This window comes from Mya arenaria, chromosome 17 (genome assembly GCF_026914265.1).
Source record: "Mya arenaria isolate MELC-2E11 chromosome 17, ASM2691426v1".
NCBI classification, from domain to species: Eukaryota; Metazoa; Mollusca; class Bivalvia; order Myida; family Myidae; genus Mya; species Mya arenaria.
In genome coordinates, this window is record NC_069138.1 from 10387609 (window position 1) to 10403416 (window position 15808).

The following is a 15808-nucleotide window of genomic DNA, read 5'->3' on the forward strand; positions in this document are numbered from 1 at the left end:
AACTTTAGTTAGGGTTGACATATCTTTACCCAACTTGGTATAAAGGAAGAGTTTATGGTGACCTTTCATGTGATTGCGTTTGGGGTCCCTAGGATCAGGGTCAAGGTCACTGTTACTAAAAATAGAAAAACAGTTGAAACTGAATAACTTTAGTTAGGGTTGACATATCTTGACCCAACTTGGTATAAAGGAAGAGTTTATGGTGACCTTTCATGTGATTGCGTTTGGAGTCCCTAGGGTCAAGGTCATGGTCACCGTTACTAAAACTAGAAAACAGACACAGGCTGAAGTTCTTCTGTCAATCATTGAAAACCTGGTTTCATCGCGTTGCGGCATTTCTTGTGGTTTTTTTACTTTTGATTGGGATTTCTTTCTGAATATTGAAGAAAATATCTTATGTTTAGCTTAAGGAATGGGTCAGACCCATGAGTACTATAGAAAAAGCCCTGAATTGTCTTACAATTTCATATTGGGCTATAAAAGAGACTTCAAGAACTTACTTTTGTGTATTTCTTATCCACATTTTGCTACATCTTTTTTCTGTAAAAGAATAACCATGCAGTGGTCTTATATTTTTGTTATCTGTTATAAAAGGGACTTTAAAAAACTTGCCTTGGAGTATTTCTTATCCACATTGTGCTTCATCTTTTACCAAAGGACACATGACTAGAAACATATCTTTTCCCTGCTTGTTAAAGGGACTACTAGACACCAGATGGTCCAAAAATCGGCAAATACAGTATTTCCTCAAAACAAGCCTAGAGTTGTCCATACAAGCTAGTCGAGGCCGATAATTCATTATTTTACGTGATTAAAAGAATAGTTTGTTGCTGTGTCAGCTAAGTTTAAAAATAGCATATAATGGTTTCCCAGTTTATAGTGTGTATATTTAGCATGTAAAAGTCATGTGATTAGTACAGGTATATACACCGACACTATTTTTAAACTAAATGGGGTTTACGTCGCAGGCAAACCCAGAAAATTTCAAATTGAAAAAACAAGCCAAAACTGCGAAAGATGTGCGAGTTGTAAGCGATGAGATAATCAGTTAATAAGATTACACTCTAAAATAACAAAACAATATTGCAATTTTTCAAAATTTATTGAATAAACATTTACGCAATAAAAACATGATTTAGAACCAATTAAAAATGCGCACATCAACAATACCAGACATATAAGTAGCAACATTCATGAATTGAAAAAAAAAAAAAAAGACATAAATCTGAATATTTCAGCGAGTATACACTGAATATTAATGTGAATATTTCAGTAATTATAAATGTGAATTTTTCAGTAATTATAAACAGAACATCTGTGAATATTTCAGTAATTATAAATGTGAAAATTTCAGTAATTATAAACTGAAGATAAATATGAAATTTTTAGTAATTATAAATGTGAATTTTTCAGTAATTATTAAATAAATGTGAAATTTTTAGTAATAAGAAACATGAAATTTTCAGTAATTATAAACAGAACATACGGTATATGTGAATATTTCAATTATAAACTAATCATATAGATGTGAATATTTCAGTAATTATAAACGTAAAATTTTCAGTAATTCTAAAATGAACATATATATATGTGAATATTTCAGTTATTATAAACGTTAAAATTTCAGTAATTCTAAACTGAACATAAATGTGAATATTTCAGTAATTCTAAACTGAACATATAAATGTGAATATTTCAGTTATTATAAACATGAAAATTTCTGTAATTCTAAACTGAACATATTTGTAAAAATTTCAGTAATTCTAAACTGAACATATATATGAAAATTTCAGTAATTATAAACTGACCATATTTGTGAATATTTCAGTAATTATAAAATGAACATGTGAAAATTTCAGTATTTCTAAACAAAACATACGAATGTGAATAATTTTCAGAAATGTACCCGTGTTTAAAATCTTAGATCAAATACATGAAATCTAAATTACTAAGCATAGCATCTGCTCATGATACTCTTCTAAGACCTGGGTCTGTATTCATAAAACATCTAAACTCATTTCCTCATTTCCTAACTTACGTCATTTCCTTAAGTTAAGTATCCCACTGGTTATTTGATATAAAAGCTTAATACTATCTGAAATGCTTTACCTTGTATTGATATAATTAAATAAACATACTTTTACTCTAAAATCATTTACAATTGTCTTTAAATTTGACTATTAAAAAAAAAGATAAGGATTTTGAGTTAAGAAATAGCTTAAAAGATGTTTTATGAATACCAGCCCAGGCCCCAAGATAGCTTCTGCAACATGGTACCTTTCTAAGACTGATCTGGCGCCAAGTTCTTGAACAATATTACATGGAAGTCCCTTATAACAGTATCAATCTTGGCCCAGTATTTTTGTTGCGGTAAAATGGGTGTGTGTGTTTTTCAATACAAAGATTTATGGGCTTCTTTAGTTGATTATGTCGGAGATAATTGGAAATAAACTATTTTCTATTTTGTAAAGTCATTAATATGGCTGAATGAAATAAGGCACCTAAGCCTGTTTAGCTTAAAGCTGCACTCTCACAGATTAAACGTTTTGACAACTTTTTTATTTTTTGCCTTGGAACTAGCCAATTTTTGCGAAAATCCATGGAAGCCAGTTATTTAAGACTGCTGACAAAAAATCAGATTGCAGATTTTTATATTTAAGCTCAAAAAATGATGTTTTATGCATTTTTCTTAAATCGATAGCCATAAAACAATAATTTTCGAACGGAAATATGAAAATCTACGATCTGATTTTTTGTCAGCAATCTTATAACATTGGTTTGCAGATATTTACGCAAAAATATGCTCTTTACAAGACAAAAAATAAAAAGTTGATAAAATGGTCAATCTGTGAGAGTGCAGCTTTAAGATTTTCGAGGAGTTGGGGCACAATGTAATAAATATTTAGAATTCAGTTCTTTTCTTTTCATAATAAAAAGGATATAGCATGAGAAGGCATTCAATACGCAATTTAGTTAACAATTTTTCTGAAATTGATAAAACCTAATTTATTTAACAACTTTTCTAAAATCAATAAAATCAAGCATTGTCCTATTTCATAAGGAATGGTCACCTCTTTCGTGATATTACGGTACAAAATACACAAGACAAGTCTTAAACTCAATCTTAACTCAATTTACCCCACAAGAGCGTATTAGGTTTTAAAATCTTGCGTATTTGCGTAGTTTTAAAGTCATAGAATTTGTTGATAAAAGGATTTTGTCAATATTTCATAGAAACTTAACAGAGCAAAAAATATACTCGAGTAATTGTTAAAAAAACACAATGAAATGTACTCCAATACATTTTTGGCTGTAGAATATTATTCCCTGGGAATCTTGACCAAAGACATAAATCTACATATCATATGATAGAATGCCTTTTCAAAGGTGAACAATCATATGAAACAGTTATTTTCAATAACTTGTTGCCGTGTGGTAAAATGAGTTGAGATTGAGATATGACTTTAGTTTTTTTGTGATATTGGGGCCAAATCTTGCTTTACAGTGTGCAATTTTTCAACACTTATTTTTTATACCATAATAATTAATTTATAATAAAACGTAACACATCCAGGAATGCAGAAATTATTATGCAAGAACATTGAGATTACAAATTCCTTAATGAAATCAAAAAAAATTATTGGGTAAATTTTATTCATTTTTTTTTCAGGCTAATTTTGGTAGGGGATGGGGGTATAATTAAAATTTGCTATTTAATAGTGTTCTGCCATCTACTTTTCTAGACATTAAAAACAATTATTGCATTACAACGTTACAAGTATCACATCATATATGATAAAATTAAGTACCGGTACATGTATTGAAAGAAAATGTACTGAAAATCATCCGGGGGATATTCATCAACCGCCAGGAGACCAGGGGATTGATTGTATTTTTTGGGGGGATATTGCATTACTTTGACATTGGTACATTTACTAGCAAGAAAAGATAATCAATTCATACGCACAATTTACAGATATATATAGTGAAACAGTTTATATTCCAACATTGACAGAATTGCTATGACTTTAGTACTTTTTCCCCTCTAATTTCTCATTGAATCAAACTTAAGTTGTAGTTTCTACAAGTACATAGAGAAAGAAATTGAAATACTGACAAAAATGAACTATGTAATTATAATATTACAATGGAAAAACAATAACATACATTTTTGTTTCATGTTAGGACAACAGTTCGTACAACATGAAAATCTGGGCACTCTAAGGCCTAAAAACAAAATATCCGAGTTTAGAGCAACAGTCATTAGGGCTATTCCATTTAAACATATAACCTCCGGGGGGAGGCACTTGTAAATTATGCCACCCACCTACAAAAGCAGTTTACTTGTGGGGTCAAAACTAGCGAAAAAAGATACTCACCTATATACTATTTCAAATAATTGCCTTCCCCCTATGGGTTTTACAGGAATGGCCCTTAATATGCCTGGTTGAATAGAAACAAAGGTTCTTTGTTGGTTTTTCCAAGTCCAATCAAAACAGCAAAGCATATTATGAATGCTAATACCATGACATTTCGGTATATAAATATTGGGCCGATTTGTCGGATCTTTGTTAAAGTTAACAACATGTTAGTGTCATTTTTCAAATATTTTCTGCTCCGAATGTTGAATACCCGGTAGATGCACATGTGATCTGGATTATTTTCTAACAAGATTTGAGACCACAGTACTTGTTTTATTTCAATATTTGAGGATATCTTCAACTATTTCACGTTTAAAAGTTAACAAAGATGTTAACAAAAAAGTTCTGAACAATTAATTGTCTCATTGTGTTTTAAAAAATTAATACTATTTTTTTATTGTAATAAAAAAAATGGATTTCACGGTCAACAACAATTCAAAAAAAAATATAAAAAAAATGATTTAGGCTCGAAAAAAATTATAAGTTTGTAAGATTTTGCCAAGCATGGCCATGTTGCCCTAAACACAGGTATTTTTTTAGGCCGAATTGACTATATAATGGCCCAACGCAAGACAGACATCTTTTTAATATCGAGTTCAATCTGTCTTGTGCCGTGCCATCAAAGTGTGTGTGTTTTATCACATTTATAATGAAAGCGCTAAATGACGACCATCTTTCTTTTTACTACAATTACTGTACATATCTGTTTGTGGGCAACATTGGGGCACAAAAGCCACAGGAAAATGCATTCTAGTAAAATCCCCATAAAATCACTACATGTATGTATATTTTTTGTTGATAACTCAATTTCTACATTTTTGGTTTTGGGGGATTTCAGTGAAAAAGGGACATACCGGTAACTGAATAATCATTTAATGTCAGAGTTATGGGCCTTGATAAACTTTATTTCTATTTTGCTTGGGTTTTTTTTCGTTAAAAAAGAGAGGCATAACTCAATCATTATTAAAGGCAGAGTTATGGTCCTTGCAATACATGTGCCTAATGCCTCTGGAAACATGTACAACATGTTTCATGTGTGTATCTAATATCTCAAATGGTTTTTGAGCTAAGGTCAGGGTTTAAGTTCTTGCTGAACGACTATAATGATGTCGATAACGACACCCAGGCTTGACAATACCTATACTTTTTCATCTGTAAGCCGATTAGCACTAAAAATGTGTTGTGCCGCAGGATGTTTTGTCTTATGTCCAAAACGGAGTTATTCACAGAGTACTATAGTTAGGAATAATTTTTCAAACAGTGGAAATATCAATTTGCGATTTTTCACTGATTTGAAATTTAAACCTGCTCTCAATTCCAAATCAAACATCAGCGCCCACAGGGCTGGGACACATTTTCAATGACCTCATTTCAAATTAATGTTACATGCGCAACCAAATTGGCACATTTTTCTAAAAACGTGTAATTAAATGACTTAATTTCAATTTTAGGCATATAATAAAATATTATTTGTTTCAGTGTACAACAGCAATATATCTCACCTCGTGACCACAAAAAGTGAGTATTTCACTCGTGGCTAAGTCTCTCGTGAAATATCAATTTTGGGGCTCACCCGGTGAAATATGTTACGATCTTACATTGAAACAAAGAAATATCCTCTATATTTACCCCTTGTGAACCAATGTTAAGTAACCTTTTCAAATTGAGGCTTATGCATAATGGTAAAAAATGCAATGATACCAAACAGTTATTGAGGGCTTCCAAAAAGTAAAACTCTGACGCAATAATCTATAAATGAAGAGTGGCAGTGCCCACAACTAGGCATGTACAATGGAATCTTAGTCGAGTTGCCTCCCTTGTCATCAGGAGCCGCTGGTTCCAGGCTGTTCAGAACCGTCTGGTTCCCCTGAAACAAACATACATTGTAGCATGGTGAGTGTACAGCCTTTGTATGAGCAATGTCAACATATGAGGCATGAAACACTAGGAATGTAGCCTACCATTAGGTATGTTCAATGGGATCTATATAGTGAAGTGCCCTTATCCCCCTGATATAATCACCACTCACCCATGTTCTCCCCACCCTCATCCCGGAAGCATTTCTTCTTGTGTCCCCTACAGTGACCACACTCATCATCGTCCTCATCAGAGGATTCACCAAACATTCGTGGCTTCTCATATATGCAGCAACCTAAAACACGACAGCTTGTGATTTTATCCAGACATTGAAATTAAGCATTCACCTAGAAACCATTTGGATTTGGAATTCCACCACAGAATACTTCTTGGAACTCTTAATTAACAATTTTCATTTTAATTACATAAAAATTAAGAACAATTTTTAAATAAACATCTTTAAATTAATTTCTCCATTTGATTGTTGAAAACAGTATACATTATTTGAAAAGTACGCACATTTTGATTTCTTCTTATTCAAATGCTCATTGTCGACAGTTTCTGTGGTCCATTTCACTTTCTTATCATTCTTTGGCTTACGTAGCTTTAGGGCAAGGGTTGGACTACGGCTTCCCTGTAAACATATGACAGTAAACCATTTACAAAATGCTAGTTCTGGCTTCCATAACTTTAATGTTGATATTTATTTTTTTGATGTTTACAACACATTAAAGTTATGGCGTAACCCCCATAGTAAAGTCAACCAGAATCAATTGAGTGTGATGATGCAATGCAATCACATGACCATGATGACGTCGATAGATTCTATTTATAGCATCGGATTCACATCGTTCATTTAGTTGAATCCAATTGCAGTAAGGCTGTAAATACCTTTTGATACGTAAAAACAATTTATTATTAGTTATTTATTAATTATTCGAAATAGAAAAAATAACAGCAAAATAAACACTAGGTCACATGGGTATTTTCTGAAAATCTTGGTGTCACGTGATTAAATTTGAACACAACTATGACCTAGATAAGGAATGCTTGTAATAGGATTTATTAAAATGCTAAATCATCTATCTTTAAAGTGTTTTTTGGTTTTGAAAACGAGTTTGTGAACTACATTTTACTTCATTAACCTAAGGATAGAGCTATTTTGTCTGTACAATGCATACAAGTGAAATAACAGCGTGACATAAAAATGTCACGAATTCTGGTAGGGTTTGGATACGGCGTTCTCTTCAGTGAAAACATCCAAAAAGGTAATATATCACGTGTTCGCTGAAGTTCTTTAGCTAACAAAATGCTATTTATAATTGAAAACAATGCATGTTTCCTGAAACAGATATGGCCAGAGATAAAAAATAAACAAAGAAATGAAGGGTATAATAGCTATTAACCAAAAGTTTTGTTTTAACTTTTATTTTAAATTTCGTAAGTCAAATGTCATTTAAAAAGAAGCTGACAAGGTCTGTCTTCAGATGACATTTAACGTATTTACGTAATTACCTCTGCTGGAATTTCAGTTACTACTTGAGTGTTGGACAACGAAGCCGTTGCCTCCGCCATTCTCTGCATGTACCCCCAGTTAATAAAGCTTTAAAGTTACCGATTTCTCAAATGACAAACGACCGGAAGTTTACAAATCGCCTGTAAAAAAATATATTCGTGAAAAAAGCAAAAATGTTAACATACACTAATATAGTCAAATTGTAATTATTAAAGTTTACAACAGTTGCTTCCCTTGTTGAAAAGTGATTGTGCATTACTTTTTACATTACAACTATTCACAATTTATATGCCAATAATGTTTAAGTATATCTGCAGTGCAAATACTGGGAGCAGCATTCTGGTCCAAGGTCAGATACTGCTTGAACGCCCAGGAATGGGGATTTTGAGATTAACTCGATAAACCCATCTCCCCACCTATCCGGCAGAAATTACCAATGGTTAAAGCCCCTGCCAAGAATGTGAACAAATAAAAACTGAACATGGAAAAGCAGCAGAGTCGAGGTTATACATTCTGTGCCAACTCACAAGAATGCCGACACACACAATGTTCTCCAATGTGTGAAAAATTCAGCTTGACAAAAGGGGCAATCTTGGTCAGGAGACGTTTGAGAACATCATTGGTGTCAAATTTAATATCATAACTGGCTGCCACGAGTATGAGTCAGGTATGGACATTCTAAAGGCAGCAGAGAGTGCATGTGTTGCATTATTATAATGAAAAAATAGAAAGAACTAAATCATAATGTGATCAGTAAATGGCCTGTCTTGATATAATATTGCAAATAGAATATAGTGCTTCAATGAACAATAGTTTTTTGGATTTTCTTTATGTGTTGCCTTTGATATACATCTGTATTATATTAATAATATCTGTCATGTGTTCCCGTTCCGGATAGAAAAATCCGACCCGAGGGCACCTGCGTTGCCTGGTAACGAGGCTTGCCGAGTTACCGGCTACGCAGCGTGCCCGAGAGTCGGATTTTTCTATCTGGAACGGATACACATGATAGATATTTTTTCTAGCATACCTTAATTATTTTTTTTGTGAAGAAACTGCATAAAAAAGCTCATTTTTTGTACATTTCACCAAAAAGCGCGTGCGATAATGTTTACTGACGTCATGACACGCAGTAATTTTTATTCACTGTCAACGTCAATGTTCTGAAATTTAGGCTATTTTCTAAACAATTGTGATATGTGCTATTATGAGTTCTCTTATAGGCCTGATTTGAATGCACTGATGCCTAAATCAACTGATTCTGAGACAAAAAAAATGTCAAATCGGTCAATCTGCAGCTTAAATGCTTGTTATTAAACATAAAAACAAAAAAACACGATTCAAAGCTTTAATAAAAACAATTTCAGAAACAATGTATGACATAAATAGTATTGTATAAAATGGTACAATAATTATACCAGTATACGCAGATGAAAAGTTAGTTTAATAGGCATAAAAAAAAACACATGTTTGTTTCCTTTTTTCCAGATCTCAACCTATCCTTTTTTTGCCCTGACCCTAAACCTTTTTTTTTTATTGCCTTAACAAATATCTTTCATTTTTTGTTTGATTATTTTGTTTTTTTAAAGTTTAAATGAAGTGTTTTGGGCTTTTAACAATGCCAATGATGTTAATACTGATTGATGAGGTGTTCCAAAGAATATAATTGATTGATTTTTTGGTAACAGAAAGTTCTCAATTAACAATTTACCGAATAAAAAAAGGAAAAAAAGATTTTTCGACCTACCTACCATTTTTTTTTGGGGGGGGGGGCATCGGAAACAAAAATATTATTTTTTCACGCCTTATACAACATATAAGCTTTCCAACATGGTAAGCAGAATAAATCATGTTCAGGCTAACAATAGAAAATTTTACATTAAAACTAAAATATATACTTCTAAACACTGTACCATGGTTATATTTATCAGATTTTTCACCTAGGCAACCCGGGTTCGATTCCCAGCCTGGACGTATTTGAGTTTGGCTTTTGGTCGTCAAGCCAGGAAAGTATTGCAGTTTCCCCGACAACACAAGACCACTCTTTCATGTAACATTTTGCCAAAAAGAGCGATTAATACAATCTTGAAATAAATTGTTTCACAATCGTAAAATATACCGATGAAAGAGACTCTCTCATGTTTTGTAAAATGCACTCTTTTTTAATGACGAAATAAAGAGTGGCAAATCATTAGGAATGTTAACACTAAGATACTGACGGTTGGAACCCTTCAACAAAAATTGATATACTGTTTATGCTCAAATATTGTCTTTGAAGTCCACCATTTTGAGTAGCGTTAGAAATGCGATTCAACAAGTGGCGAGTGGTTTTGGTGTCAGTTTTCTTCTTTCTTTTTTCTTGACTACCAGTGTGGGTTCGCTCTCTACTAAAACCAGGTTGTTTTTTCTACTTTATTTGTATTTTTTTTCTGCAATTTCATTATCAGTGTGAGGAATCATGTGACTTAAAGCGGTTCTCACATCGGTTACCATGGGTCACAATCAATGTAAACAAACAATTCAGTGACCTTATTTACTAAATAACTTTTTTGTCAGAACAAATATAAAAATATTTTTTTGCCAATAAAAAACTATGTTATTTTCTGCTTCTACACGTATGAAACATTTTTGATTTACTTGTGATCTAATGATGCAAATCTTTGGCCAAATTTTCAGCGTTGCATCGTTCTACAAAATTCTTGCACGTTGAAATTTCTGTCAATGATTGCATCATTAACATACAAGCAAATCTAAAGTATTTCACACATATCAAAGAGTAAAATAAATTTAATTTTAGTGTTTTCAGATGCATTACCATTAAAAAAAATTGTATGGCAGAAAATGAATGTGCATGTTATATTAATCAAACAGTCCATAATTGTGTAAAAAGTGAGTAATTGGAAATACGTCTAAACAGGTTTAGGATTGACTGTATTCAATCTTTTACATAAGGGTTTTTGCAATACATTAGACACTTCAAATAAGTTATGTAATTTAACTCCGAAAATACAGGAAGAACAGTTACAGTGAAAGGCGCACAATAATTATAGGTTGATGGAATTTTTTCATTTTTTATTTTAATAGATTATCATTTTCAACTCATTTCACTCTAATGATTGAACCAAAACAAAAAGCATTATGATTTAAGTACAGAAAAAAAATATAAGCCTTTTATATAAAAAAAAAACAAAACATTATTAGCTACATAGTTACAATTTCCCCACTTAAAAAAGCGCCAAACCGACACTTATATATATATTTGTATCTTAACCTAAATCATGTGCACATTTTTATTTTGATCATTAAAGCTGCACTCTCACAGATTTACCATTTTTACACCTTCTTTTATTTTTTTGTCTTTGAAAGAGCAAATTTTTGCGTAAATATCTGCAAACCAATGATATAAGATTGCTGACAAAAAAAACAGATCATAGTTTTCATATTTCCGTACGAAAAAATTAATGTTTTATGACTTAAACCGTTACTTACTCAATTTTTGAACTGAAATGTAAAAATCTGCGATCTAATTTTTTGTCAGCAGTCTTATATAACTGGTTTCCATGGATTTTCGTAAAAACTGGCCCGTTGAACCAAGACAAAAAATAAAAAAGTTGTCAAAACGTTCAATCTGTGAGAGTGCAGCTTTAAGGTCAAATGAGTTTACCACAATTAAATGCATTAAAATTAAAAATAAATGCCTAAAATCAACCTATATTGTTGTACCTTTAAAAGAGAGATATGACAATAGTCTTTAAACAGGTGTTTCTGTGAAAGGTTTAGTAATCTTAAAGCCCCCAAGTCATGCTTCATTGTTCTAGTATCGTATTTAAAGCTGCACTCTCATAGATTGACTGTTCTGACTTTTTTGTCTTTTTTTCTTGGAATAAGCCATTTTTTGCAAATACAGCTAAACCCTTCAGCAGAGCTATTGAAAAAGTGTCTTCTTATGGTTTTAAGCAGACCGTGCATGTGAATTTTGAGTAATCCCACTAGCCGATACATAGCATTTAGAAAGGCCATGATAATAATCTAATGTTTAATATATTTCGGAAAAATATTTATATTTATCTACTTATAAATCTGTATTTATTTATTTATTAATGCATTTATTTGCTCACTAATATATGCAATAAACTTATCATCGTATAAGTCCGATACAGTTACTTGTTTTTTTCTTCAAAAGTGTCCTCTTACAGACTTAGTTTCGCTAGGACGAACACCAGTGATACGAAAAACTTGTACTGTATCTATTACATAAATGTCAGGAAACCAGTGATAAAAGACTTCTGACAAAAGATCAGATCCCAGTTGTTTTTTTTCATACTTATGTTCATGTTATGGCTAAAAGGGTTACTTATAATGCTTTAAGAAATACATAATTTTCGGCAGTTTCCCAAACAATTGAGATCTGTTCTATTGTGAGTAATCTTATATGACTGAATTGAAGGCATTGATACCAAAATCAGCTGATTCTGAGACAAAAGCTAAAAAAAAAAGTCAAAACAGTCAATCTGTGAGAGTGCTGCTTTAAACGGACACTGGAAAACATCCAAGCTAGGAATCCAAAGGCTATCCCTCTGGGGAATTTGGCAGATAAAATTATTCAATGTTTAGCTACATTGTTTGTATATCAATTTAAGATAACGTCTACACATACATTTAAAACATGTATAATGAACTTGGAACTACATAAAAAAAATTAAAGCTGCTCTCTCACAGAATGACCATTTTGAAAACTTTTTTATTTTTGTCTTGGAATGAGCAAATTTTTGCATGAATGTCTTGAAACTAGTGATATAAAACTGCTGACAAAATATCAGATCGCATTTGTTATATTCACGTTCTAAAATTAATTTTCATGGCTAAAAACGCGTAAAGAAAAAATGAGTTTTTTGGCATAAAAATCAATTTTAAAAGTAAATATAACTAGAACTCCGCGAGTCGGATGTGTCGCCTGACAAATTATTTATTGTCGACATTATAGCTGTTAGATTGGCATTTTATTCATTTATAGACAATGATGTTGCCATTTAACTTTCAAGTGTAGGTGGCATTTGAACCCTCAATCAGATATACCTACCGAATAAGTTTCAGGTTGAAACCTCCTATAGTTTACGAGATATGCCACGGACAAAACCTAAGCAAGAAAATTAACAAAGGGCAATAACTCTAAAAATATGGCAGCAAGAGTAACGGTTCTTGTGCACTGCACTTGCCCTCAATGAGATATATCTAGCTATGAAGTTTCAAGTTGATACCTCTTATATTCTTCAAGATATGCCCCGGACAAAACTTTAAGCATGAAAATTAACAAAGGGCAATAACTTTAAAACTAAGATAGCAAGAGTTACTGTTATTGTGCACTGCACTTGCCCTCAATGAGATATATCTAGCTATGAAGTTTCAAGTTGATACCTCTTATATTCTTCAAGATATGCCCCGGACAAAACTTTAAGCATAAAAATTAACAAAGGGCAATAACTTTAAAACTAAGAAAGCAAGAGTTACTGTTATTGTGCACTGCACTTGCCCTCAATGAGATCTATCTAGCTATGAAGTTTCAAGTTGATACCTCTTATATTCTTCAAGATATGCCCCGGACAAAACTTAAAGCATGAAAATTAACAAAGGGCAATAATTTTAAAACTAAGAAAGCAAGAGTTACTGTTATTGTGCACTGCACTTGCCCTCCATGAGATCTATCTACATATGAAGTTTCAAGTTGATAACTCTTATATTCTACAAGATATGCCCCGGACAAAACTTTAAGCATGAAAAATAACAAAGGGCAACAAAAATATGGAAGCAAGAGTAACAGTTCTTGTGCACTGCACTTGCCCTCAATTAGATCTATCTACATATGAAGTTTCAAGTTGATACCACTAATAGTTTAGGAGATATACCCCGGACAAGCGAAAATGGGACGTGGATGCCGCCGCAGCCGCTGCCGCCGACGCTGCCGCCGACAAAAGTAACCCCTATATGTCGTCTTTTCAGGCGACACAAAAACCTGTGATCTGATCTTTTGTCAGCAGTTTCATATTTCTGGTTTCCGGAAAATTACGCAAACATTTACTGATTTATAAGACACACACAAAAAAGTTGTCAAAACAAACAATCTGTGAGAGTGCTGATTTAAGGTAAAACCAAATACCCAAGCCTTACGGCCAAAAATCACAAGTCAACTACCCTTTGCTGGTAAACTGTTAATGACTTGGTGAAACATTAACATTTACACAGCATGGCTTGCATCAATTCCTGACATATGTCAGCAATGAAAGAGTTCAGGTTAGGTAGTCAAATGACTTATCATGCCCATCCATCCTCCTGAGGTTACAGCCTACTAATATTAAACATGAGAAAAACACATTCCATGGATGTCAAGTATAACAATCATGGGCCACCATTTACCATGGGATTTGGTTTCAGAAGGTTCTTCATAATGTACAAATGACTTGCACAAATTTCTTCATGGGTAAACTTGACAATCATGGCCCACCATTCCGGTTCCAGAAGGTTCTTCATAATGTCTTTAATGATTTGCACAAATTTCTTCATGGGTAAACTTGACAATCATGGCCCACCATTCGGGTTCCAGAAGGTTCTTCATAATGTCTATAATGATTTGCACAAATTTCTTCATGGGTAAACTTGACAATCATGGCCCACCATTCCGGTTCCAGAAGGTTCTTCATAATGTCTTTAATGATTTGCACAAATTTCTTCATGGGTAAACTTGACAATCATGGCCCACCATTTCCCATAGGGTATGGTTCCAGAAGGTTCTTCATAATGTCTATAATGACTTGCACAAATTTCTTCATGGGTAAACTTGACAATCATGGCCCACCATTCCGGTTCCAGAAGGTTCTTCATAATGTCTATAATGACTTGCACAAATTTCTTCATGGGTAAACTTGACAATCATGGCCCACCATTCCGGTTCCAGAAGGTTCTTCATAATGTCTATAATGACTTGCACAAATTTCTTCATGGGTAAACTTGACAATCATGGGCCACCATTCCATTTCCAGAAGGTTCTTCATAATGTCTATAATGACTTGCACAAATTTCTTCATGGGTAAACTTGACAATCATGGGCCACCATTCCGGTTCCAGAAGGTTCTTCATAATGTCTATAATGACTTGCACAAATTTCTTCATGGGTAAACTTGACAATCATGGCCCACCATTCCGGTTCCAGAAGGTTCTTCATAATGTCTATAATGACTTGCACAAATTTCTTCATGGGTAAACTTGACAATCATGGCCCACCATTCCGGTTCCAGAAGGTTCTTCATAATGTCTATAATGATTTGCACAAATTTCTTTATGGGTAAACTTGACAATCATGGCCCACCATTTCCCATAGGGTATGGTTCCAGAAGGTTCTTCATAATGTCTATAATGATTTGCACTAATTTCTTAATGGATAATTTCATAATTCTCAGCGAGTGGAGGGATCTGGATAAAGAACAAGTTTAAAACTGCACAAGCTTCTCAATGGCGTAGACCTGACAATCATCAGTCCCTTTTGCCGTAAAAGTTTTGGCGATTGAGAGTTGATTTAAGTTTTTCATGTATTGCGCAAGTTTTTCTAAGGACGTAGATCAGACAATCAGACATCACCGTTTTCAATGGATTCCTGGGATGTAGGATTGTTGATAAAGTCTATTACATCTTGCGCAAGTTTTTTAATGGCGTCATTGGGTCTTGGGTCACGTGTCACTTTGCCCAAAGCTTCCAGGCCACCCTCGTCTTTCAGGAGCTGGATATATTTATCCGCTGAAAAGAGAAATAATGAAATGGCTTCTTCGTAATACAGCAAGATCAAAGCAAAGCCAAAGCAAATGCTTACTTGTTTTTTAAAGTTGAAAAAGGGGCATAATTCAACATTTTACAGTTGAAAAAGGGGCATAATTCAACATTTTACAGTTGAAAAAGGGGCATAATTCAACATTTTACAGTTGAAAAAGGGGCATAAATCAACATTTTACAGAAGAAAAAGGCATAA

General features: G+C 33.1%; 2 protein-coding genes across 2 annotated transcripts in view; both read right to left on the bottom strand.

Moving 5' to 3' along the window:
* Window positions 1-1105: 1105 nt before the first annotated feature.
* On the bottom strand, window positions 1106-7928 carry LOC128224691 (E3 ubiquitin-protein ligase PPP1R11-like). The gene is made up of 4 exons (XM_052934665.1): window positions 7794-7928; window positions 6798-6912; window positions 6451-6573; window positions 1106-6288 (listed from the first exon to the last, which is right to left on the bottom strand). Exons 1-4 carry the CDS (start codon window positions 7860-7862, stop codon window positions 6245-6247), a joined length of 351 nt encoding a protein of 116 aa, XP_052790625.1. The 5' UTR covers window positions 7863-7928; the 3' UTR covers window positions 1106-6244.
* Window positions 7929-9128: 1200 nt separating this feature from the next.
* The window catches only part of LOC128224112 (protein zer-1 homolog), a 28990-nt gene continuing 22310 nt past the window's right edge, over window positions 9129-15808 (bottom strand). Inside the window, exon 16 of the mRNA XM_052933788.1 lies at window positions 9129-15579. Within this exon, the coding sequence (XP_052789748.1) occupies window positions 15413-15579 (167 nt within the window). The 3' untranslated portion in view covers window positions 9129-15412. The remainder of the gene's footprint in view (window positions 15580-15808) is intronic.